This window comes from Panthera uncia (genome assembly GCF_023721935.1).
Source record: "Panthera uncia isolate 11264 chromosome B3 unlocalized genomic scaffold, Puncia_PCG_1.0 HiC_scaffold_1, whole genome shotgun sequence".
NCBI classification, from domain to species: domain Eukaryota; kingdom Metazoa; phylum Chordata; class Mammalia; order Carnivora; family Felidae; genus Panthera; species Panthera uncia.
In genome coordinates, this window is record NW_026057582.1 from 96183994 (window position 1) to 96208421 (window position 24428).

Genomic DNA, 24428 nt, shown 5'->3' on the forward strand with positions numbered 1-24428 from the left:
CTTGATTTCTTGCCTATAAATATACATGCATTCTCCAAGGTACACCTGAATGTAAATTTAAGAAAAAACTTTCTTGAATAACTTCTTTCAACTCAATACCCTACCATTTTAGCAAGCGATCTTTATCTACTTTGGAATACTGCTACTCATTAGGACAGGAATCAAACTTTTTGAAGTTGCTACTAAGTTCTTGATCCTTAAACCTCAACTACCTTCAGAGCACAAGTACATGTGCACATGTGCATACGTGTGTGTGTGTGTGTGTGTGTAGTGGAGACAGGGGAGTGGAAGGTGGAGACAGAAGTGGGCAGCTATCAGAGCATACATAGGAGACCCCTACAGTAGTATTGCTATTGGCAGCAGTGAAGGTCTAATTTAGTTTCCTAAAACCTTGAGCTATAAACCAGTGGTCTTTTGGTTGGAAAAGATGTTTGAGGAAAGCAACAAAGCAGTAAGATAGGTTATGTGAATTATGACCTAAACCAAAAAACAGAACTTATTTTCCATGTGTCAGAGACTGATGATCTAATTCTTTGCCTCAGTCTGAAATGTATTTAAGAAGTTGGTAATTGCTACTGTAATTGAAAATAAGCTCCGTAATGGTCTTTCCCCATACAAGTTTCATGACATCTTCATTACTCCTGTATCATCTCCAAAGACAAAAGCTGAATTTACCTGTCCAAAGTTACAGGTAGGGTTGTCCGATTGAATTCCCATGTTATGATTGCAGGAGGGTTTGAAGAAATCTTGCATGCAAATCTAGCAACTCCACCTTCATGGACCTCAGTAGAAACTGGCTGAACTTCAAATGCAGAAATAGCTGTAAGACAAAGTTTGACAAATTTAGAGTAAGTACATTCACTATTATACCGTACAGTACTTGGAAATAACATCATGCTAGATATTATGTATCAGACTTGAACTCTTGCCCAGACATAAGACCAACACAACTAGCTCAAAGAAAATTTAGGGAATAATTTTGGAAAAAACACTGGCAGTTGCCTAGCTCAGGGAATCTGGTCTTTCCAGGATGAGATTCTCAAGAAACTTGCAACCTATCTGGAGAAAAAATATAACCACAGCAAAAACAAACACTTAATAATGATATGTAATCACATACCAAACTGTGTGGTACAAACTTGCAATACTACTGTATTTCAGAGAAGAGGGAAATCAAAAAAGACAGACCAGACAGGCAAAAACTATTTGTAGGGATTTGTTTTAGATTAAGTTTTGAAGACTCATTTCAGATTGGAGGGGGAAAATAAAGACATTCCAGGTAAAAGAAAGAACATGAAAGCAAGCACAGAAGTAAGAAATGTGTAGCCTGTGTTCACAGGATTGTAAGGAAACAGCCAGGACTAACTACTGTAGAATATTTCAGATTAAGTGTTCATGGAAAAGTAGAAGGTGACTACAGATAAAGAAGATTTATACCATGGCACAAATGAAGACATCACTGAAAATTTTTGAGCAAAGGACAGTAGTAATCCTGATAATAGCAGAGTTTGAGGAAAATCAATCAGGCACTGCTACACAGGATAGAGTGAAAAAAGGAGAGCCTCAAGTCAAAACACCAACAGTCTGCTTAAATAGGAAGGACAGAATTGGGTGTGGCTGTAAGAATGGTGAGGCTCTACAGATATCTTAATGGAAACAAAACTTGGTTCTCATTGGACACAGACAGGTCACTGTGTGTTTGGAATCAAATGAGGTTGGTATCGATAGAGCTGAATGAGAAAGGAGAGAAATAAAGCAAATGGTATGTGTGCTTGATGAATAAAAGGTAGAGAGACTCAAGAGGCTATTTTTAGCCTCATATCTCTTCCTAAGTGGAGATAAATCTCTAAGTGTTGATATTTCTAGAGATAATTCTTTGTCATTCTAAGCAAGCCTTCAGAAGCTGGTCATCTGTCTCCAAGGTTTTATACTTTGATAGAGTCCAGACTCCAGGTAACAGTGTGGTTTTCCTTCCCTTTACTATATTCTAGGGCATAAATAAAGGGAGGGCCTCAATGATGGTCTTACTCCCCCTCCAAAGACTCCAGTTCAAAAAAATAGATAAGCCTTTATAGTTTATCAACAAAGTGAGAAGTTATGAAGAAAAGCAGAGGGAATAAGGTCTACATGACTTATCCTTCACTAGATTGGAAAGGGTAAAAAGTGATGGAAGACTACAAATTCTGCATCAATCTGTAAACAGATCACAACACTTGAGAGGTAAAACAGGAAGCCAGTGAATAATGGTGAAAATATTCTTAGGAACATCTACTTCCAAAAAGCAGAGTGGGGGTAGAGTAATACTTTATGTGTGTATATAACAAAAAATTTCTGCTTCCTCAAGAATGATTCTGAAACTGCTATTGTCAGTGGATAACTGAAAAAGTCAAAACTATTTTCATGACCACCATCATCTGTCTCTTGTACTCTTATTTCTAGAGTATACAGTGTTTTCCAGAAACTGCATGTAATATCAAGGAATGATATTGCAACAGACTCAGTGCAGAAGGAGATCTGTGTGAGAATCCAGCTGTCTACTATCAAATTAATTAAAGAGATTTGCACAAATGCAAAACAATGCTACCTCAACATTTTCTGCTTTGGAAAACAGTTATGTTTCATTAAATGTGAGATGTTAATATGTAAGAGATCAGTGCTTTCATTTTTAAATTAATGAAATTTCTTAAATTTCACAGTTTTAATATCTAATAAGACATCTTAATAGGTATAACCTACATAAATAAATGCTCTTTGGGGTCTTCAATGAGTTTTAAGAGCATAAAGAGACTAAAATTTTTGAGAACCACTATCAAGAACATCAAACTCTAAATATCAATATAGTTTCTCTTTTTGCTCACCTCTATAATCACTTTCTAGGATGTTAATCTACTTACAAACATTTTCTCTATCAGACCTATGGTCCACCTACTGAACAATCAGGAAATAGATATTTATCTTCAAAGTTATCAGGTTTGCAATAGAATAGCCCAATTTCTCAGTAACAATGGAAGCTTATCTTTCTATAAGTAACTAAACTTTTGTTGAATACATTCAGAGCGGGAATTAGGACCTAAGTTTCCATAAATTTAATGCCTGATTTATGAAGCATTAATTTCTCTTACTGATCCCATATTTACCTTTTTCATGTATGAAGGGGTGAGTTTTAATTCTGGTTGTAATTCATAATCCAGAGTATATTCAACTTACATACTTCAAAGTGGGAAATTTATCTTAATTTCCAGTCTTTACCACTCTACACTGAAATATCTAATATAGCTTAATTTTTCTCCATAAAGTAGTTGTTCCTTCAGCCCTATCTATTTGACTTCTTCTATTACTCCAAAAAAAAAAAAAAATCAAGTACCTGATTCACTATGTTTTATCTCATCTCTCTATCTGATTTCTCTCCATCCCTAAAAGTCCTCTCTTTGATCCAGGACCCTATCATCTCCTACCTGGAAGTACTGTAGGCACCTCTTAGGTGGTACCTCTTGTACCAGCAGAGTTACCTCCAGAATGATAGTCAAAAAATACAAATTTGATTTGTGTGGCTAATGATTAGGCCCTGCAAAATTTCTTAAAAAAATTTTTTTTAATGTTTATTCATTTTTTGATAGAGAGACAGAGCATGAGTGGGGGAGGGGCAGAGAGAGAGGGAGACACAGAATCTGAAGCAGGCTCCAGGCTCTGAACTGACAGCACAGAGCCCGACGCGGGGCTCGAACTCACAGACCATGAGATCATGACCTGAACTGAAGTCGGATGCTTAACCAGGCATCCAGGCATCCTAATCCCTGCAAAATTTCTTGCCTCAATCACTTACAGTTTTGTTCCATGAGTACTGAACTACTAATTCTCTGAATATACCATGATATTTCACACCTCTAAGCCCTCTACAAGCATATCCTTCTCTCTGAAATATCCGAGGTCCCTCTGTCCACCTGATGAAACCCTAACATCATTTATAGCCTAGTTCACTTGTCCCATCCTTTGGGGAGTTGCTACAATCATTTTCTCTGCAACTTCTGTACACTGCAGACCTCTGCTGTTACTTTTATCCCACAGTAATATAGCCACTTGTTCACAATTTTTCTCCCCTTCTACACTAGGAACTCATCAAGGGCTAGCAATGGGTCATATTCTTTGAAAGATCCCTTAAGGCAGTGAATGGCAGACTCAGCATTAAAATAATACTTGTTCAACTAAACTTATACATATTTTTTCTCCAATTATATTACGTCTTTAAACACAGTAACCAGAAATGTAAGAAGTTTCCAAATTATACTTTTTATAATTTTTTTATTTGCTATAATTCCGAATGGTGTCCAATATTTTAGTGGCATTATCTTTAGAGACAACAGTCTGATCCTCCTCTATTAAAAGATTTCTATGAAGATCAAATAAGCCAGTAAGTGAAGGCTCTTAAGACTTTTTATAAATGCTATGATTATTGAGTTTAATAAAGATAATCATTCTTTTGCCTTGAGTATTTCCCTCCAACCACTTAAGCACTTGAGTGTTGTTTTCTACCCTAGATCTCAACTAATCAATCAAACAATACAATCCCTCTGAATCTTTTTTTTTTTTTTGAGTAGCTCCCTGCTTTTTACCCCAGATGCATTAGTCTCTGAAACCCTTAAGATTTTTATGATAAAAATTGCACTAACTTTGCAATATAGGTCAAATATGCTAAAACTCTGGAGTCAGCAAATTCCAAGAGCTAAAAGCTAAATGAATGCATCATTTGACTCAGTAAGGGTATTTCTTTTGGGGAAAGTGTGGAAGAACAGCTTTATTGAGGTATAATCACAAAGCATGTAATTTACATACCATTCAATTCAGTCACTTTAAAGAGTACAATTCAATGGTTTTTAGTACATTCAGAGTTTGCAACCATCCTCATAATCAATTTTAGAATATTTTCATCATCCCAAAGTGGAATCTCATTATCCTTTACTTATCACTCCCTAATCTACCCACTCCCTCCTTCCTCCAGCCCTAGGGAATCACTAATCTACTTTCCTCCACAGCTTTGTTGCATTGACACTGACATACAACATTTTGTACAATGTGATTATTCAATATACATATATACTGGGAAATGATGACCACAAGAAGCTAAGTTAACATATCCATCAAGTAAGGGTATTTATTTTTAAGTTTATTCATTTATTCTGAGAAAGACAGAAAGAGAGGGGGAGGGGCAGAGAGAGAGAGAATCCCAACAGCCTCTGTGCTACCAGTGCAGAGCCCAACTCAGGGGTCCCACTCATGAACCAGGAGATTAAGGCCTGAGCTGAAAAATCAAGAGGCAGACACCTAACTGAATGAGCTCACTCTGGTTCTTAGTAAGGCCTCAAGCAAGTATAAAATTTTTTTAAATCCCCCTAGACACCTTTATATTTTAACATTTCTAACTTTCTGGTCCCTTTTGAAAATTCAACGTGCTGGCAAAATGATTTTTCCCAATGAAGACCAAGTCTCATCAGTATCTCTGAGACTAAAGAAAAAGGCATTTGTGATACAAAAATAAATTGCCATTCTTCTGTTTGTAATTCCTCCCTCTGGGCATCAACTCCATTTTCTTCCCTCACCTCTGGGAACCTGATGTATCTGCCTTCTCTCTCTCTCTTTCTCTCTCTCTCTCTCTCCCCTGCATATTCAAATTCTTCTCCTGGATCCTTCCATCAAGCCTATAAAAGTGATTAAGTTTTTTCAAAACCTCAAAACACAAAAAACAAAACTCCAGATCTCTCTTTATGGCATGTATCCCTCTGGCAGCTATCCACTCTCTTCCCCAAGGGATCAAAACTTTTCTAAAGAGTAGTTTATTCTCGTTACCTCCCCTTCTTCCTCTCTGACTTTATTCCTCAAACATCTAAAATCTGTCTTCTTCTCTATTATTTTACTGAAACAGTGTCTAGGACATTGCACACTTATTTCTTACACACTTACTTTTTTTTCAGTTTATTTTTTTGAGAGAGCACAAGCAGGGGAGGGGCAGAGAGGGAGAATCGCAAGCAGGCTCCGCACTGTCAGCACAGAGCCTGATGTGGGCTCGAACTCACAAAACTATGAGATCACAACCTGAGCTGAAATCAAGAGTCAGACACTCAACCTACTGAGCCACCTAGGCGCCCCTCTAACACATTTTCTTATCTCTTTATTTCTCAGATTCCTCCTTCCAGTCTCCTTTTTCAAGGGTGCTCCCTTCTCTGCCCTTCCCTCCAGAGATTCTCTGTCCTTTTTTCTCTCCAGATTCTCCTTGGGTGATCTCATCCACATTCAGTTTCCAGTGACATCCATCTCTTGCTGTGAATTCCCCCAAATACATCTCCATCTTGGATCACCATCCCAGAGCTTCATATTCATGGCTTCAATCACTACTAGACATCTTTGCTTATAATTTATAAAAGGCACTAATCATCAAGTTCAAAATGAAATCATCATCTTTCCTCCAAGCCTTCATCTCTACCTCAGTCGGTCACACCAGTATCCAGATAGTCACCTGAGCTAGACACTACTAACTCCTTGTTCTGCATTTTCATTCACTTTTTCCCACTGATCTTAATTCCTAAACACATGTCAAATCCACTCCTGTGTTCTTCTCCCAATGTCTCTCACTGGAACCACTATAAAAATCTCTTATCTGGTTTCCTTACTCCCATTTTTCCTCTTCCCTGCTTCAAAAACATCCTCTAGATGTACACAATTGTTTGATGTGGCCACACTGGGCTCACAAGCAGCTTCCATCTATTAATTTGAAAGGCTTCGATAGGTCAACCCAATACTGCTAAAACCAAAAAAGGAATAATCTCATAAAAAATGTGATTCCAGTTTTAAATGTTGTCAAAAAGCACTGTGCCTTAGAAACCCCTCCTTCTAAGTCTTTAAACTGCTTAGCCTAATTATTAGAAAAATTGAATGTATATATCCTTGCTACATTAAAAGGAATAAATAGCTTTCTTTATGCCAACTACATATTTTTAATTCTTTTTGGCTGAGCACATTCTCAATAAACAGACTCAATGGCTCTCTTTTGCAAAAAAAAAAAAAAAAAAAAAAAGTAGTTTGGGGCATCTGGGTAGCTTAGTCGGTTGAACTCAGGTCATGATCTCACGGTTCCCCACATCTGGCTTGCTGCTATCAGCACAGAGCCTGCTTTGGATCCTCTGTCCCCTCTTTTTCTGCCCCTCCCTCTCTCTCTCTCTCAAAAAAATAAACATTAAAAAGTTAGTTTGGAACCAATTACCCCAAACCAACTGTTTATATGGTAGGCAGGCAACAGTATTTAAATAGTCATTCTTAAGTAGTTATGCATAAAAAACACTGAATATCTCTATTAGATACACATTATAACTATGACACAAAGTGGTTAATTTCCACAAGTCATATAATATCAATCTCATTATCTGAACAATCACACCATTCATTTAGCTTGTAGTTAACTCATGCTGGTAGGCTTTGAGGCATGCAATTATACATAAAATAATGGGTCATATTAGCTGTCTCCCCAGTCCAGGAAAGGATTTTACTTACACTTATTTTAGAAAAATTTTAGGCTAGTAATCTATTCTAAGTTTTTCATTCATTCAACAAATATTTATTCAGTGTATAGCATATTAATTATACTTATTTTAGAAAAATTTTAGGCTAGAAATCTCTTATAAATTCATTCATTCATTCAACAAATATTTATTCAGTGTCTAGTATATTCTAGGTGCTGACGATCCAATAATAAACAAAACCAACAGAGGTACGACCCTCAGGGATCTTTATCTAGTGATGCAATAAGGCATTTAACAAAATTACTATGCAAGTATATAACTTCAAATTGTGAGAAATGCCTTCATGGAAAAGTACCAAGAATTATGAAAGCACATAACAAATTATAATAAGGATAAAAGTAACAATAGCTTAACATTTTAATGCCAGGTAATGCTTTAAGTACCTTACATATTCCAATTTATTTAAACCCCATAACTATTATTACCCCAAATTTTAGTCGAACAAACTGAGGCACAGGGAGATTAAGCAACTTACTCAAGGTTCTGCAGCTAGTAAGTAGTGAGACTCAGATCTAAAACCAGGTAACCTCCATAGACCCTTATGTGAATTCTCTCATGAGTGCAAGTTTGAAATCCTCAAGATTTTTGTTGAAGATAAAAAATATTGGTTCTGTATTCAAGCAGTTCTGCTGCTCTGGTATAAGTTAATATGCATGGACTTTCTAGTTGGATAAGAGTATGTGTTAAAATCCTAAATTTCCAAAATAGAGTAACTCCTGTATACTAGGATTCTGAAGCTATGGCTCTCATCTTGAACAGGAGTTCCTGTTTCTAGGAACTCATTAGGATAAGAGAGACAGGAATGCATGTAAATCGAATCACACTAATTCATTCTAATATTTATTTAGGAATAAAATATATTTAAAAAAAAATCTATTTAAAGGGAGCCTGGATGGCTCATTCGGTTGAGCATCTGACTTTGGCTCAGGTCATGATCTCATGGTTCATGAGTTAGAGCCCCACAATGGTGGGGAGGCCCACAGCCCGTTCAGGGTCAGTGCAAAGACTGTTTCAGATCCTCTGTCCCCTTCTCTCTCTGCCCCTTCCCAGCTGGCACTGTCTCTCAAAAATAAACATTTAAAAAAATCTATTTAAAAAAGTTTACCTAATGGGAATGTTAGTGATTCCTGTATCATTATTCTCTTACTTCTAAGCTCACATATGTTTGTTTGATCATCAGAAAGCCAAGCACCTGGAGACTACTATTAGAATAGTAGACAGGAAACCAGCTATGGTTCTGAATGATGCAAGAGACTGTGGAATGGAAAGGAGGGCACACATAAGAGATGATGATGTACACTAAACAACATGATTTGGCCATAAGGTGTTCACGGGAAAAAGAGGGAAAGATACAAATGGTTGAGGTTTCTGGCCTATGTACCTGGAAGGCTGGGGTATATAGTATGGTGTCTGCATAGGAACACAGAAGAGGAGCTCAGACAGACTGGTGAATCACCATTATAGACTCTCATTTCCTCAAAATGAGAAAAAACTGGACATATTAAGGAAGTCTAGGAAACTGTACAATTAGGCCAGGGATTAATAATATAAACTCTCAAGTATCTATCCATCCTGATTTCTTTCTAATTTTTTAAATGCTTATTTATTTTTGAGAGACAGAGAGAGATAGAGCACGAACAAGGAAGGGGCAGAGAGAGAAGACGACACAGAATCTGAAACAGGTTCCAGGTTCCGGGCTGTCAGCACAGAGCCTGATGCAGGGCTTGAACTCACGAACTGTGAGATCATGACCTGAGCTGAAATCAGACGCTTAACCGACTGAGCCACCCAAGAGCCCCTATATAGCCTAATTTTTTAATTAATGGTTCAGATGTCAGGCTGTCATTAATGTTTGAAGAAAAACATCTTTGAGTTTTTAAAACAGCAGCCTATAAAAAAAAGCAACATATAAAATGTAAAAGTAGCAGAGGAAAGAAGTTCTGACTTCTGAAGCTCTGTTGGGATGAGCCTAGGAAGCACAATGTTTACTGCTCTTCCAATTTAACTTATTCTCATTTCTTGATGATAGAAGTTAAGGCATTAGAAAACCAAAGTAGAGGATATGAAGACTAAGGCAGAAGCTTAGCCTTAGCTGGTTTACAGAAAATCAGGAATAAATTCCAGTACATTACAGTGCATAATTTAGGCAGATATAGGGAGGCAGTACCACAGTACAGCCTTGCAGGTAAGGGTGCCCATATTAAAATCTATAGCTCTGGGTTAAAGTCATAGCCTTGATCTCATGTTCATGTGCTGCGTGCCCTTGAGAAGTTACTCAACCTCAAGCTTCAGTATCCCTTAGTAAGATGGAGATAATATCTTATGAGATTATAAAAATATTAAATTATATGCACATATATATATGTGTACATATATGCACAGAGAACAACATGAGCATGTGCTCAGGCACTGCTTGGTACCTAGTAAATCCCAATAGTGGTGCTGGAGGTGGGCACAGTAGGATGCCCTGCTACGAATACACTGCTTTTACTTTCAGGACGAGGACTTCAAGGAAGGCAAACAAAAGATGTCAGTGACCTTACACAATAAAAATAAACGTTAAAGTCCTAACAGAGGCAGAGGTATTCTAAGATTTAAAATTCTTCTGTTCTTGGGGCGCCTGGGTGGCTCGGTCAGTTGAGTGTCCAACTTCGGCTCAGGTCATGGTCTCACAGCTCGTGAGTTCGAGCCCCGCATTGGGCTCTGTGCTGACAGCCCAGAGCCTGGAGCCTGCTTCGGATTTGGTGTCTCCTTCTCTCTCTGCCCCTCCCCCGCTCACACTCTGTCTCTCTCTCTCTCTCTCTCAAAAAATAAACATTTAAAAATAAATAAATAAAATTCTTCTGTTCTTTTCTACTCAGCCAGACTACATAGGCTTTATGTAAAGGAACATAAAATGAGGAGAAACAAATACTCTTCCTATTTTTTCATGTGCACACATAAATATTTCAATGATGAAATAATAGGGGATAGATTACAAGAAGATAATCTATAGTAATTCAGATTCAGATCTGTAGTGGTAGAATTATGTAAGATGATTTTTTTTTGTGCTTATATTTTTCCTACAAGACACATAGCTAAGAAAAAGTAATATTTTAAAATAAATTTTATATGCCTACATGGGGCATGGAATGAAGAGTTTGCATAAATTTTCTACTGTTGCTCCACTACTTGATAAAATCCCTCATCTTTAATTTTTATCTGCCTTCTTTTTAGTACTTTGAATTTCCGTTTCTTTGGGCAGGTATCACCTACGATCTATGGATGCTCAATTCTCTCCCCAACCAGGGCCCTCAACCTGAGAATTACAAGAAAAAGAACATCTGAAAATAGCTCCTTTTCAATAAAATACAAGTTGCATAGAATTTTACATGAAAACTTAGAAACTTTAGCATACGAATCATCTCTATCATGACAGTTTTAAACTTTGTTTTCCAGTTTTTATTTTGCTTTTTTTAAAGGGGGGTTTTAATTGAGTAAATAAATATGTCCTTTAAATGAATGCTAGATCCCCCTAAAACTTTAGTTCACAAACTATTTTCAGCATTGTCAAAGCATTTTGCACTTCTTTAATGTTCTTATGCAAATCTCAGCTTTCTCCTTGATATGGACTTTGTTTCTGCCAGTTAGGTATGATTTTACAAGTCTACAGCTTCCTTGTGAAACCTGACCTCTTTCTTCCCTCCACAGCCAGTGCTAACATAAACCAAGAGCCCCACAAGAAGTCATTAAAGCAGTGCTGTTAAGAGGCCAGAGCTCTATAAAATAGGTAAGAAATGCGGTCTCAAGAAACATGCGTCATCCTCAAAAACAATCTTGCAAACACAATAAATGTAAGTGCCTATTTTATTTGTGACTTCCTCCTCTCCACCTGTCTACTTAATCATTTGCTTCTATGATTTATAGTCAGAAAAAAAAAAAAGGATCAAAGACGCTAAAAGGACAATGTTCTTCAAATCTTTATTTGAACAGAAAGGAACATACAGACGTTTCTACATTGAAAATGTAGGACTACAACATTAAATTAGTGTGCCATTCATGTTTCTAGAAGGTTGCAATGAATAAAATACTTAACACAAGTTGATTTTAAAACAAACTAAAAATTATGAAAATACAGTCTTGAAATGATAAACAGTATTTTTTTTAAGAGAAGGAAGGGCAGGGGCTGAGGGAGGGAGGGGTATGGGGAGGGGGAGAGGGAGAGGGAGAGGAAGAGGAAGGGTGAAGGAGGGAGGGGAAGGAGAATCTTAGGCAGGCTCCATGCTCAATGTGGAGCCAGACATAGGGCTCAATCCCACAACCCTGGGATTATGACCTGAGCTGAAATCAAGAATTAGTCACTCAACTGAGCAACCCAGGCACCCCAGCCATACAGCAATTTAAAATAAGTTCACAGAGGGGCACCTGGGTGGCTCAGTCAGTTAAGCGTCTCACTTCCGCTCAGGTCATGATCTCTCGGTTCACGAGTTCAACGTGTCGGGTTCTATTCTGACAGCTCAGAGCCTGGAGCCTGCTTCGGATTCTGTGTGTGTGTGTCTCTCTCTCTGCCCCTACCCCACTCATGCTATGTCTCGCTCTCTCTCAAAAACAAAAACATTAAAAAAATTTTTTTTAATAAATTCACAAACTATTCCCTAATTTAAAACAAAAACCATCACTTTCTTCCGTAAATCCCATTTAAAATATTCTTTTACTAAAAGAAAACATTTCAGTCAGTCAGAATCTTGCTGCAGGGTTTATACCAGTGGTCCTAACACTGTGGATCAGCCAGGGTTCTGAGGCCTCAGACAGTCAAAGACTGCACCAGTTGCTACTGCCACACCCCCTCCTTGGGGAGTCCCGAATGGCCCGGAAACATGGCCAGTAGTCACGTTCCAGTGCCCCTATACTGTCTTCATGGGTCTAAGTCACCAATTAGTAGCTCTAGGGGCATTTTTATGCTCATGAAGAATATTGGGAGATTCCCCTCTCAGACTCTCAAATGTGCACAATTTCCAAGTCCATCATGGAGTGTATACAGATTAAAGTTTATTTCTATGACACTGGCTTTCAAATCATGCATTTGTCTATTCCAGACTTTACTAATCAAAACACAGTTGTAACTTCTTATTTCATTTGGTTCAATTCATTTTGATCTTCAAACCTGAAGACTGACCTGCAATTGAACAGGATGTAAACCTAGAGACCTGATCCATTGTTTAATCAAAGTATCAGGGTAACTAACTCTTTACCTACTGAGGCAAAAACCCACCAAGGTACAAGTTTCAAACAGAAGTTGAAAATTTACTGTATCCTTAAGACTAGGCAAGAGACTGGGGCGCCTGGGTGGCTCAGTCCGTTAAGTGTCCGACTTAAGCTCAGGTCACGATCTCATGGGTCATGGGTACCAGCCCCACATTGGGGTCTGTGCTGACAGCTCAGAATCTGGAGCCTGCTTCGGATTCTGTGTCTTGCTCTCTCTCTCTCTGCCCCTCCACTCACGCTCTGTCTCTCTCTCAAAAATAAATAAACATTAAAAAAAAATTTTTAAAAAAGACTACGTAAGAGACTACTTGTACTTTTTAGGAAGTGTTTTTATAGGAAAAAATTGATTTTAATAAAAATAATATAATGCAAGACAGATGCACTCATTCATTTTTTTAAATGTTTATTTATTTATTTTGAAAGAGAGAGAAAGTGCACGCATGAGCCACACAGGGGCAGAGAGAGAGAGGGAGAGACGGAATCCCAAGCAGGCTCCACGCTGTCAGCTCAGAGCCTGACACAGGGCTTGAACTCATGAACTGTGAGATCATGACAGGAGTCAGATGCTAAATCAGGAGTCAGATGCTTAACTGACTGAGCCACTCAGGCATCCCCAGATGCACTCATTCTATGTCTTGGGTGTCAACCTCTTTTTTTCAGCTGTACTGAGTATAAAATAGCTATTCTATAAATGTTTTATTACCTGACTTCTAGTCAATTTAGTATCCTGATTGAATCTGTAGCAATTCTGAGAGCTAGCTGCTAAGAGGTTTATCTTTGCTTTTCAAAGGAAATGTTTAGCCAAAATAAGTGTCAAAATAAATACAAACAAAATAAAGGCTAGAAACTTTATAACAAGGGTGGAATGCAAGGACTTTCAGAAATAGACCCCCATGTAAAGTTCCCAGAATGGATTATTTTCCAGTATATTCCTACTGTATCCATGTTAAAAGACACCTTTAATAACATCTCTGAACTCTTTGTTTTTTTTATATTTTATCAATTTTGTCTTGCCAAACACCAGATTTGATTCTTTCCAGATTCAAGTTTTTTCCTGGAAAGAGTGCCTCAAAGCTCTTCAAGTTCCTTTCTGTCAGATGGGCCACTCAACAGTTTTCTTATCGATAACTGGTTTTAGGAATTCTCTAACTTTCCAATTTATTCAGGTCCCCAACCACTTAAACCCTAGGCTATATAAACTTAAGTTCAGACAACATGTCTTGTACGTCTGTATGTTGCTTGGGGCCAGAACAGTGCCCTGCATACAACAGGCAGTCAATAAAGATTTCTTGACTGAACTCAATGAACCATGTCACCATCTCTCTCCTATTTACAACAGAACACTATCTTAGCTCCCTGAGAAGATTAAGATAATTTTTGCTATAGCATTCCCTACTGTATAACCCTGAGCAAATTACTCTTCCTAAACATATGTGGTTATGTTGGGGTACCTGGCTGACTCAGTCAGTAGATCATGCAACTCTTGATCTGGGGGTCATAAGTTTGAGGCATTGAGTGTGGAGATTACTTTAAAAAAATCTTTAAAAAATATGGTTATGTAAAAGAGGGCTCTTAAAAGCATTTTTATGGATTACATAAGGTAATGCATGTAGAACACTCAGCATAGTGCCCATAACATTAAAGACACTCAATGTCTTTAGCTATTTCTACTATTTTATTGGACAAAAATTTTCTTCCTTATCACCTAAAAATCCCTCCCTCTTCACCTTGTTTTTCTCCCTTCACTCCTGGTTCTGAGGAAGAAGTAACCAATTCAATCTGTGCCAAGATGACCTGACCCTGATGATCATCTCTGGGCCCCTATTCCATTTATTATTCCCATTTTCTTGCATTACTCCCTCATTACTAGTTTCTTCCTGACTATAAACATATCTTCCCATTCTAAAAAGTAGTATAGAACTCAAGTCAAGCCAACATGCAATACATGTCTTTTCTGTCACTGTCATTCTTCTGGAATTACTCCATCCACCTAATTCTTCACTTCTGCTGGGTGGGGTGGCATGGTACGGTGTGGGGATAAAGAAGAGAGAAGGAGAACAGCCATAGGTATAGAGTCGACCCTTGAACAACAGAGGTTTTAGGGGCACTGACTCCCCAGGTACACTAAAAAATGTACATGTAACTTTTAACTTCCTTACTTAACTACTACAAACTACTAATAGCCAACTGCTGACTAAAAGCCTTACAGATTACAAAGTCAATTAACATATATTTTGTATGTTATATATATCATACACTGTGTTCTTACAACAAAGCTAGAGAGAAAGTGTTAAGAAAACTGTAAGAGAAAATACATTTACAGTATTATACTGTATTTATTGAAAAATTCCTGTATAAGTGGACCCACACAGTTCACATTCATATTGTTCAAGGGTCAACTGTATTTATATGCAAGGCTCAGGAGCTCCTTGGGAATGAAATTTCTCTTAAGAGTAGTAGTAGTAGTAGTAGTGCTCATGGTGCTCAAAGATTTAGTTTAAAAACAACTGACCAGTTTAGGTTAGGAGTGTGTCAGAATTCATGGCCACCTGACTCAAATTAGGCAAGCCATCAGGACCCCTGAATTTGTGCACATAAAGGAGAAGGTGAAAAGGGAGAGGGAGATGCATTCGGGCTGCTGGCTAAAACTTCTGAAAGTGTTTTTAATTTTATTTATTTTTGAGAGACAGAGTACAAGTAGGGGAGGGGCAGAGACAGGAGATACAGAATCTGCAGCAGGCTCCAGGCTTTGAGCTGTCAGCACAGAGCTTGATGTGGGGCTCAAACTCACAAACTGAGATCATGACTTGAGCCGAAGTCAGACACTCAACCGACAGAGCCACCCAAGCGTCCCAAAACTTCTGAGAGTTTTAACAAGATTATAAGGGGTAGAGAACACAGGCATGCCCACCATTTGGGGTTATGACAGTAAGCTGGAATGGGGCACAGCAAGTATAGTTTATGCACTAGGCCTGACTGGAAAACACCTGGAGAAAGAAACCACAAGACTCACTTGAGGAGGATACTCAACAAAAGAAAGAAGAGGCTGCTGACTCTCCCAGGATCCTGAGCACAAAAACTGAACTAAACGGGAGCTGACTGAAAATTTACCTCTCCCACAGACCCTTTTTAACTTTTCATAATTCAAGATCCTGCTTTTACTACCATTTACTCATACTGTAATGCCTAGTGTGTCCCCATAGAGATGCCGGGCATATCTGTATATATCTGATACGTGGGATCAATTTTCATCTTAGAGAAAAAACTCTAATTGTTGACTTTGTGTTGTCCAGGCACTAGCATAGTCCCCTTGCTCTTCAGTTTCTCCCCGCTCTCCTCCTTCTGTCCCTCTCTCTCACTTTCTCTTCCCAAATTTCCATATTCCTGTGTCTCTGGCAGGCATTTTGGTAAAATAACTGTGGCCTGAACTGGAGGAATGACTGGAGATGGAAACACAGGGACAGAGTCAAGAGACATTTGGAAAATGGAACCAGTATGACCAGAACTTAGTAGCAAATGTTCCAAAAGTGCAAATTAACAAACATTCTCATAATACACTGCTATTGACAGTACAATATCAAAAAAAGTTAATGTGTAACAATGAACAAACATGCCTAAGGATGCTATTATATCTTCAATTAATGGAACTCAGCCCTTAAAATGACTATGTTATTACCTGGGAAAAAGTTTGTGATATGCTAAGAGAAAAAAAGATACAAAACTGTATTGACAACTGTCTCATGACTGCTCAAGTAGAGAGCTGGAATCCACTCTTACAACTTCTTTTATTCTTAATAAAATATGAACAGGTGAACCAAAGCTCTTTTTTTGCAGGCATCTAAGAGTTAGGACTTGACAACAATGCTGGGCTTATTGAGCATTGGCTGATGTTGATGCAGACAGAGTGAATTAAAAGATGTGAGACCAGGGGTGCCTGGGTGGCTCAGTTGGTTAAGCATCCAACTTAAGCTCAGGTCACGATCTCACAGTTTGTGAGTTTGAGCCCCACATTAGGCTCTGTGCTGACAGCTCAGAGCCTGAAGCCTGCTTCAGATTCTGTGTCTCCTCTCTCTCTGCCCCTCCTCACTCATGCTCTGTCTCTCTCTCTCAAAAATAAATAAACATTAAAAAAAAAATTTTTTTTAAAGATGTGAGACCATATGACTGAAAAAAGCAAAAAATTAATCAAAGACATTTTATTTCTTTGAAAAACTTAAGATCAGCTCAATGAGAACTCAAAGTTTTTAGTTACAGCAAAGGTTAATTGCTTTAGGAGAGAAGCAAGACTGAGGCATGGAATTTTATTTATTGGTTGACTGAATAAATGAATGCATATGTAGGTAGTTGCTATAAATGTGTAATAAACCTTTTTTAGTAATAAAAATCTATGTAAAAGTTGCTTCTTGTTGTTCAACCTTCAAGAATATGGGGCAAAAAAGAATACGGTAAAAGATTCCAAACTAGTTGGAAGGCTGAATGATTTTCTTAGTCTCAAAGGTCCCTTCCATGACACTATTATTCCAGCAGCAGAAGCCAAATCTCTGACACAGAGATAGCTGTGACACAAAGAGAGATCCCGGAGTCAGGAGCTCTAAGTTCTGGTCTTGGCTCACTTACCCACTGCCTTTAACATGCATATATCAGAATCCCTTGAAGTAGGGCCATCTACCTCACAGGTTCTTTTGAGGAGGGAATAAGATTGCAGTCACGAGTGTCTTATATGCCCCACACCAGGGCTCCTGAGCTGGGGTATGTATGGACCTTAGCTATGGGGCAAAAAGCAGAGCAAATTGAGAAACGACTGGACTGAGGTCAGGGACCTGTATTCTTCCCAAGCTCTATTATAAATGATCTGTATGATCTGTCAAAAGTAAGCTCTCTTCAGTTCTTGGTGTCCTCATACTCAAAATGGTAGTGTTCTTCCCCACTCATTCATCGACTCTGACCCCCAGGCTGGGTGCTGGGCTGCAAAGAATGAACCCAGCTGCCAAGAGCTGGGTGTGGCAGAGATGGGAGTCCATGGGCATGACTGTTTACGGCTACTCAGGTTTCTTGTAGGGAATCTGAACATGTGCCATAATTAGATTGTGGTGATGGCTGCCCAAGTAAATATACAAAATATTTTTTTCATTATATACTTTAACTGGGTGAACTGAATATCAATAAAGCTTATTTTTTAAAAAGAATAAACATGGTAGTGTTCTTCTCAGCCATCAGTGCCACTCCTTCCACTCCTAAAGGACCTTCCCAGAGCCATAGTGCAGTGTGCTCTGATCCATCTTCGAACTTGAAAACATAGCATTCCTGGAGCTAAGAGAGATTGCTGGTCTAGCTATAGCCATCATAGCCATAAAAAAAGACCCAACATGGATGATCTTAATCCTCAATGATACGTTCCAAGCCATCCATATTTTTCAATGGCAAGCTTACTAAGACTGAGGCTTAATTGTTAAACAGAGGGCTCCTTTTGGTAGGTTTCCCCTACTTTTCCACTTTCTGGCACTCCTTCCAATGCAAACTCTCAGCAAAGGGACAAGTATCATTAACTTCATTAACTTGGCATCTGTCTCCTAAATATGTAAGGAGCTCAAGAGCCAGGAATTAGCAGTAATTTCAATGGGCCTAAAAGTCACAGTGCTTTAGATATAACTGCCCATCATGAAATATCTACTGATATGAAAGTAACTCATAGTTAGCTCTGATAGTAATGTGCTTTGTGTGCAAATGGAAGACTTAGAAAGAGACTATGAGTGACTTAAAATCAGTCCAAATTTTCTTTTTAATTTTTTAAAATATTTACTTATTTTTATTTATTTATTTTTACATGTATTCATTTTTGAGAGACAGATTGAGACAGAGCACAAGTGGGGGAGGGGCAGAGAGAGAGGGAGACACAGAATCCGATGCAGGCTCCAGGCTCTGAGCTGTCAGCACAGAGCCGGACGCAGGGCTCAAACTCACAAACCGCGAGATCATGACCTGAGCCAAAGTCAGGTGCTTAACCAACTGAGCCACACAGGCATGCCTTAAATTATTTATTTATTTTTAGAGAGAGACAGAGACAGAGTCAGAGCATGAGTGAGGGAGGGGCAGAGAGAGAGGGAGACACAGAATCTGAAGCAGGCTCCAGGCTCCACACTGATAGCACAGAGCCCAGCCCGGGGCTCAAACCCACCAACTGCGAGATCATGCCCTGAGCCAAAGTTGGACGCTTAACTGACTCAGCCTCATGGCATCCCAATCCAAATTTTCTTGTACTAAATATTTACAGCATCATTATTTTACATTCTTGAGTTCTAGTAATACAAGCAGGCAGTGACATACTTACATCTGTGCATAAAGAGATGTATCATAAAGCACAAGAATGTGCTGGGACTTGGGATGCCTGGGTGGCTCAGTGGGTTAATTGTCTGACTTCCACTCAGATCATGATCTCAGTGGTTTGTGAGTTTGAGTCCGACATCAGGCTCTGTGCTGTCAGCCTCAGCAAAGAGCCTGCTTCGGATCCTGTCTCTCTCTGTCCCTCCACTGCTCATGCTCTCTCTCTCTCAAAAAATAAATAAAAAAATTTTAATAAAAAAGAGTAACAAATTTGGAGGACTTGCATGACTTGATTTAAAGACACAATTTCCAGAATGACGATAAAGCTATGATAAAGGCAAAGAAGAGATTGATAGATCAATGGAACAGAAGAGCACAGAAATAAACCAATACAAATATGTCAACTGATTTTTTACAAAGTTGCAAGAACAATTCAATAAAGGATGGTCTTTTCAACAAATAGTGCCTGAACAATTAAACATCCATATACAAAAAAACTAATCTTGACCTATACTTTACACCTTATGTAAAAATTAACTCAAAATGGGTCACAGACCTCAACATGAAGCATAAAACTATAAAACTCTTAGAAGGAAACATCAAAAACTGTCTGTAACCCTGGGTTAGGCAAAGTGTTCTTAGATATGACACCAGAAGCACAACCCACAAAAGGAAAAAATTGATCAGACTTGATCAAAACAAAACAAAAAAACTGCTCTTGAAAAAAAAAAAACAAACAACCAGTAGAATGAAAAGACAAGCCATAAACTGGGACAGAAAATTTACAAATCACATATCTGACAAAGTATTTGTATCCAGGACATATAAAGAACTCTTGGGGGCACCTGGGTGGCTCTGTCGGTTAAGCGTCCGACTTCGGCTCAGGTCATGATCTCGTGGTCCGTGAGTTCGAGCCCCGCGTCGGGCTCTGTGCTGACAGCTCAGAGCCTGGAGCCTGTTTCAGATTCTGTGTCTCCCTCTCTCTCTGACCCTCCCCATTCATGCTCTGTCTCTCTCTATCTCAAAAATAAATAAATAAACATTAAAAAAAATTAAAAAAAAAAAGAACTCTTGAAATTCAATTATTAAGAAATAACCACTTAAAAGGGGGGTAAAATATGTGAACAGATACTTTACCAAAGAAGATGTATGGAAAGCAACTAAATAAAACAGATAATCAACCTTATTAGTTACAGTCACAGGCAAGTGCAAATTAAAACCACAATGAGACACCACACTACACACCTAATAGAATGGGTCACATGCAAAAACACTGAAAATACCAAGTACTGTTGAGGATGTGGAACACCTGCTGGTGGGAATACAAACTGGTAAGGTCACTTTGGAAAATAACTTGGCAGTTTCTTAAAAGATAAACACTTACCACATGCACTTACAGTGTTGTCATCTTTAAATGTTTACTCAAGAGAAATGAAAACATATGTTCACACAAAAGCCTTTACAATAAAGGTTACAGAAGCTTTATTTATAATAGCCCCAAACTGTAAACAAGCCAAACATCCTTCAATCAGTGGATGGATAAATCTATACAATGGAATACTACCCAGCAGTAAAAAGGAACAAGTTATTGACATGCTCAACAACCGAGAAAAATCTCAAATGCATTAGGCTAAGTGAAAGAAGCAAAACCTAAAAGGCTATATACAGTATAATTTCATTTGTATGACATTCTGGAAAATGCAAGATCACGTGGCTGTAGGAGTCAAGGGAAGGGGGAAAGTATGACTACACAGGCAGTGACAGAATGTTTGAGGGTGATGAAACTATTGTGTATCCTGATTGTGGTGATGGTTACATGGCTAGGCATATGTCAAAACTAACAAAACTATGGACCCAATAAAGTAAGCTTAATTTTTTTAAGTATGTAAATTAAAAAATAAAATTTAACAAAGGCTATGTTCTTTACAAAACAGAAAGGCTTTTAATTTTCTAGTCACTCTTAATAAAGAATTATAAAATAAGCAAGATGATAGCACACATACATTTTACAAGCCAACCCCTGAAGACCATCTGCACTTCTTGTGTGAGGTTACACCTGATTTTCCCAAGTACAGAATTCTTTCAGACTCCCAGGATCTTGGAGTATGCTGTCTATTCCATTATTTTCTCAGCTCTACTTTCTGCCCCTACCCACAGGACAAGTCCTATGTCTTTTCATCTTTGTATTCCAGACACAACACACATAGACAAAAAGGCACTCAATAGATACCTGATAAATAAATGGGTAAGATATGCCCTAGGGTACATGTACATTCAGTTCTCTCACCATCTCCATCATCTGGAGTCTATAGTATAAAGTATACATAACAACAATCTGAAGGACCACATGATTCTGAAACTAAGTTTACAAGATCTTTAGAATACTACAGATGAAAAGCATACACAAAAATATTTATCTTAATAAACATAAATGGATCTCTGCCCCTGAGGAACAGGAGGAGTAAGAAACCTAGCACTCTCCTATTCCTCTTCCTATGGAAATAATAGGAAAGCAGTCACACCTCTGCTGAGAGGCTAGAAGAATGGGGAGTAAGTAAGGCATTACACACACATGTGTGAACACACACACACACACACACGCGCGCGCGTGCGTGTGCACCTAAAAAACAAGCCATTCCTGCCCTCTGCCTTGATGCCAGGAGTACACTGCAGGATTGCCATTTCGGCAGGGACCTTTCACAGGCTGCTGACCCAGCATATACTGCAGAAAGTCTGTCAGTTCCCAGGGCCCCTGGCATGCTGAGCCCATCCTAGGAAGTCTCGTAATAGTGAGCCTGATACAGATTCCATCAGATAAAGCTTAAATTATTTAGAGAGAGGTCCTAGAACCAACTGGTTTGATCCAAAGAACCTGTATTTCTCCTGCTCCAAAGAACATGAGAAATAGATTTTCTAGAGTGGGGACAGGGTTTTGGAACTCATGTTTGATCAAGACCGCTGAACATTTGAGAACTCCTTCAGGATTAAACTGGACCACCGAATGCTAAAACAAAGGTGTGCTGTCTTGCACACACATTTGTGTCACAGCCATACTTCTAGTCTCCTAAAGCAGAGGTGGAAAGAGTTACACGGAATGACGGTTGGCAATGCTGAAGCCACAACGACTTTTCCTGACATCCTCAGCTACAGCTGAAGTACAGTTCTCTTTACCTACACCCTGGCTTATGTTCTACTGGATTGATGGTGTCCATCCTAAAGAGATCAGTGCTAACTAGAGAGTGATAGGCAACTAGGGTGGCTTCTCAGGACCAAATCGTAAGAACACAAGAAGTAGATATAGAAATGTGATGCTATAATAGAAAGGGTCTGTCCTGGTAGAAATTTAAGGACGAGATTAGGAACAAGGAAATTCACACACCCAAGCAAAATAAATAGGAGCAGGCTGCCAATAGGAAAAATCCAAGGAAATAAAAAGTTTTCTGTTTTTATTGTTAAACCATCATAAAATTACTACCAATATTCCTTGTCTTCTTTTTTAGAACTGATATAATGAAAATAAGCCACTATTCACTTTGCCTTCTACCTTTCCCAACCACTACGTAATCTTGAGTTTGAATTTTTTTTTTTTTAAATAATCAGTCTCCATATGGTACTCTCATAATCTAGACAGAATCCTGTTAGTTGGGAGTAAAATCTGATCTTACTTTGAAAGACGTCCCCAACTGGGATATTTGTCTTCTCAAATTATCTGTCTTCCCAGCAACAGTGTGTGGTCACAGAAGCGTATGAGACATGCTAATGCATTTATCAAGTGATTATTCTTGGCCCCTTTGCTGGCAAAAACAAGCAGGAAACAGCACAGAAAAAACATGTCTAGTAAGCCACATCATCCAGCTTCAAAGCTATTCAACTTGTGTGGCTCTTATGGATTCAAGGGGAAGAGAAAAAGCGCCGTTGCTTTGTCTTCACCAAGACCACTTCCCCTTCAGCCGTTTGCCAAGTGTTTGCCTTATATTCCCTAATCCCAGAGATGCCTTTCTTATGCCTTGTTGTCATTCCATAAAGAATTAGTTCTGCTTAATAGCTCAACTGCGCAGGAAGAACATTCCATGCAATTTTACACTTTGCATCAGTCAGAGAAACAGAAGGATCAAGAAACCATTAACAAGAGTGAGGTTTTGTAACAAAACTCATGTCACTTAGCAACTTTATCCATGTAGAAATTTATAATGAGAAAGATATAAAATCCATCAAAATTACAGCAGAAATGTTTCTACTAGGATTATTTTTACTTTTCAAAATGATTATCTCATTTAATATAATTCAAGAGCTTCAATACATTAAATTATTTCTTTTACAAACTTCACAGTATTCTTTCCCACAGTGGTTCTATATATTGCTTTCTTAGATTATAAAAGGCTTGGTTTTCCTTTCTCTTCCTCTTAATAACCTCACACTCCAAGGATATTTAGTAAGTGCCTGCTATGCAGTACAATTTGTTACAGTTTATGTAATCACTGTTTATTCCACCTAGTAAATGTTCTACATATGACATTCAATTTACAAACTGGGAATCAACCACTCTGAAATAACTGGGTATCTCTTTAATCTCCTAATATCTATTAAAGACAAAGCCTATTTAATTGACAACAGAAAAAAATGTATATACACACACACCCTCATACACATACATCAGATAAACTTGTTAAAGTGAATTTACAAAGTGGACCTTGAGTTCTAAGCTACCTGTCCACAACATAATGAAGTCTTTTAATAATATTGTAGCTTACATTTTATTAGGCTTGACACATAGCCCTAAAGGGAAGAAGAGAATTAATTTACTACATGTCTCATATATACTACCTCATTTCATACTCTTAAAAACCTTAACAGATAAGTAACATTACCGTCACTTGTGGGGAGGTGAAGCCACTTGTTCAGGGTCATAGAATTAGTAAATAGTGGAGTCAAGATTCAAAATGGTGTTATTGGTTTTTTTAATTACACTCAAGCTCCAGCCCTAGAGAAGGAGTTCCCCCCAACACCCTGCCAGCACTTTAGAGCAGTAATGCTTGTCTCATCTTGTGAATCTACTCTCCCATGCATAAGGACAGTTTCGCTCTCTCCTGTTTTCTCTCCTTTAAACATCCCTAGTAGCGGCAACAAAAACATACTTCCCCAACCTTCCAGTTGATTAAATATTCATCATTCCCCAAGTTTTATCAATGAGGGCTTTAAAATCTTCTGTCAACAGTTTTTTCTCCCTCTTTCTACCTATTTGTGACTAACATCAATTTTTTTTTTCATGTTTGTTTATTTTTGTGAGAGACAAAG

General features: G+C 38.3%; 1 protein-coding gene across 1 annotated transcript in view; it reads right to left on the reverse strand.

The window, feature by feature from the left end:
• Window positions 1–24428, reverse strand: part of PRTG (protogenin) — a 125039-nt gene that overhangs the window by 62799 nt on the left and 37812 nt on the right. The window contains exon 3 of the mRNA XM_049613670.1: window positions 676–820. Within this exon, the coding sequence (XP_049469627.1) occupies window positions 676–820 (145 nt within the window). The remainder of the gene's footprint in view (window positions 1–675; window positions 821–24428) is intronic.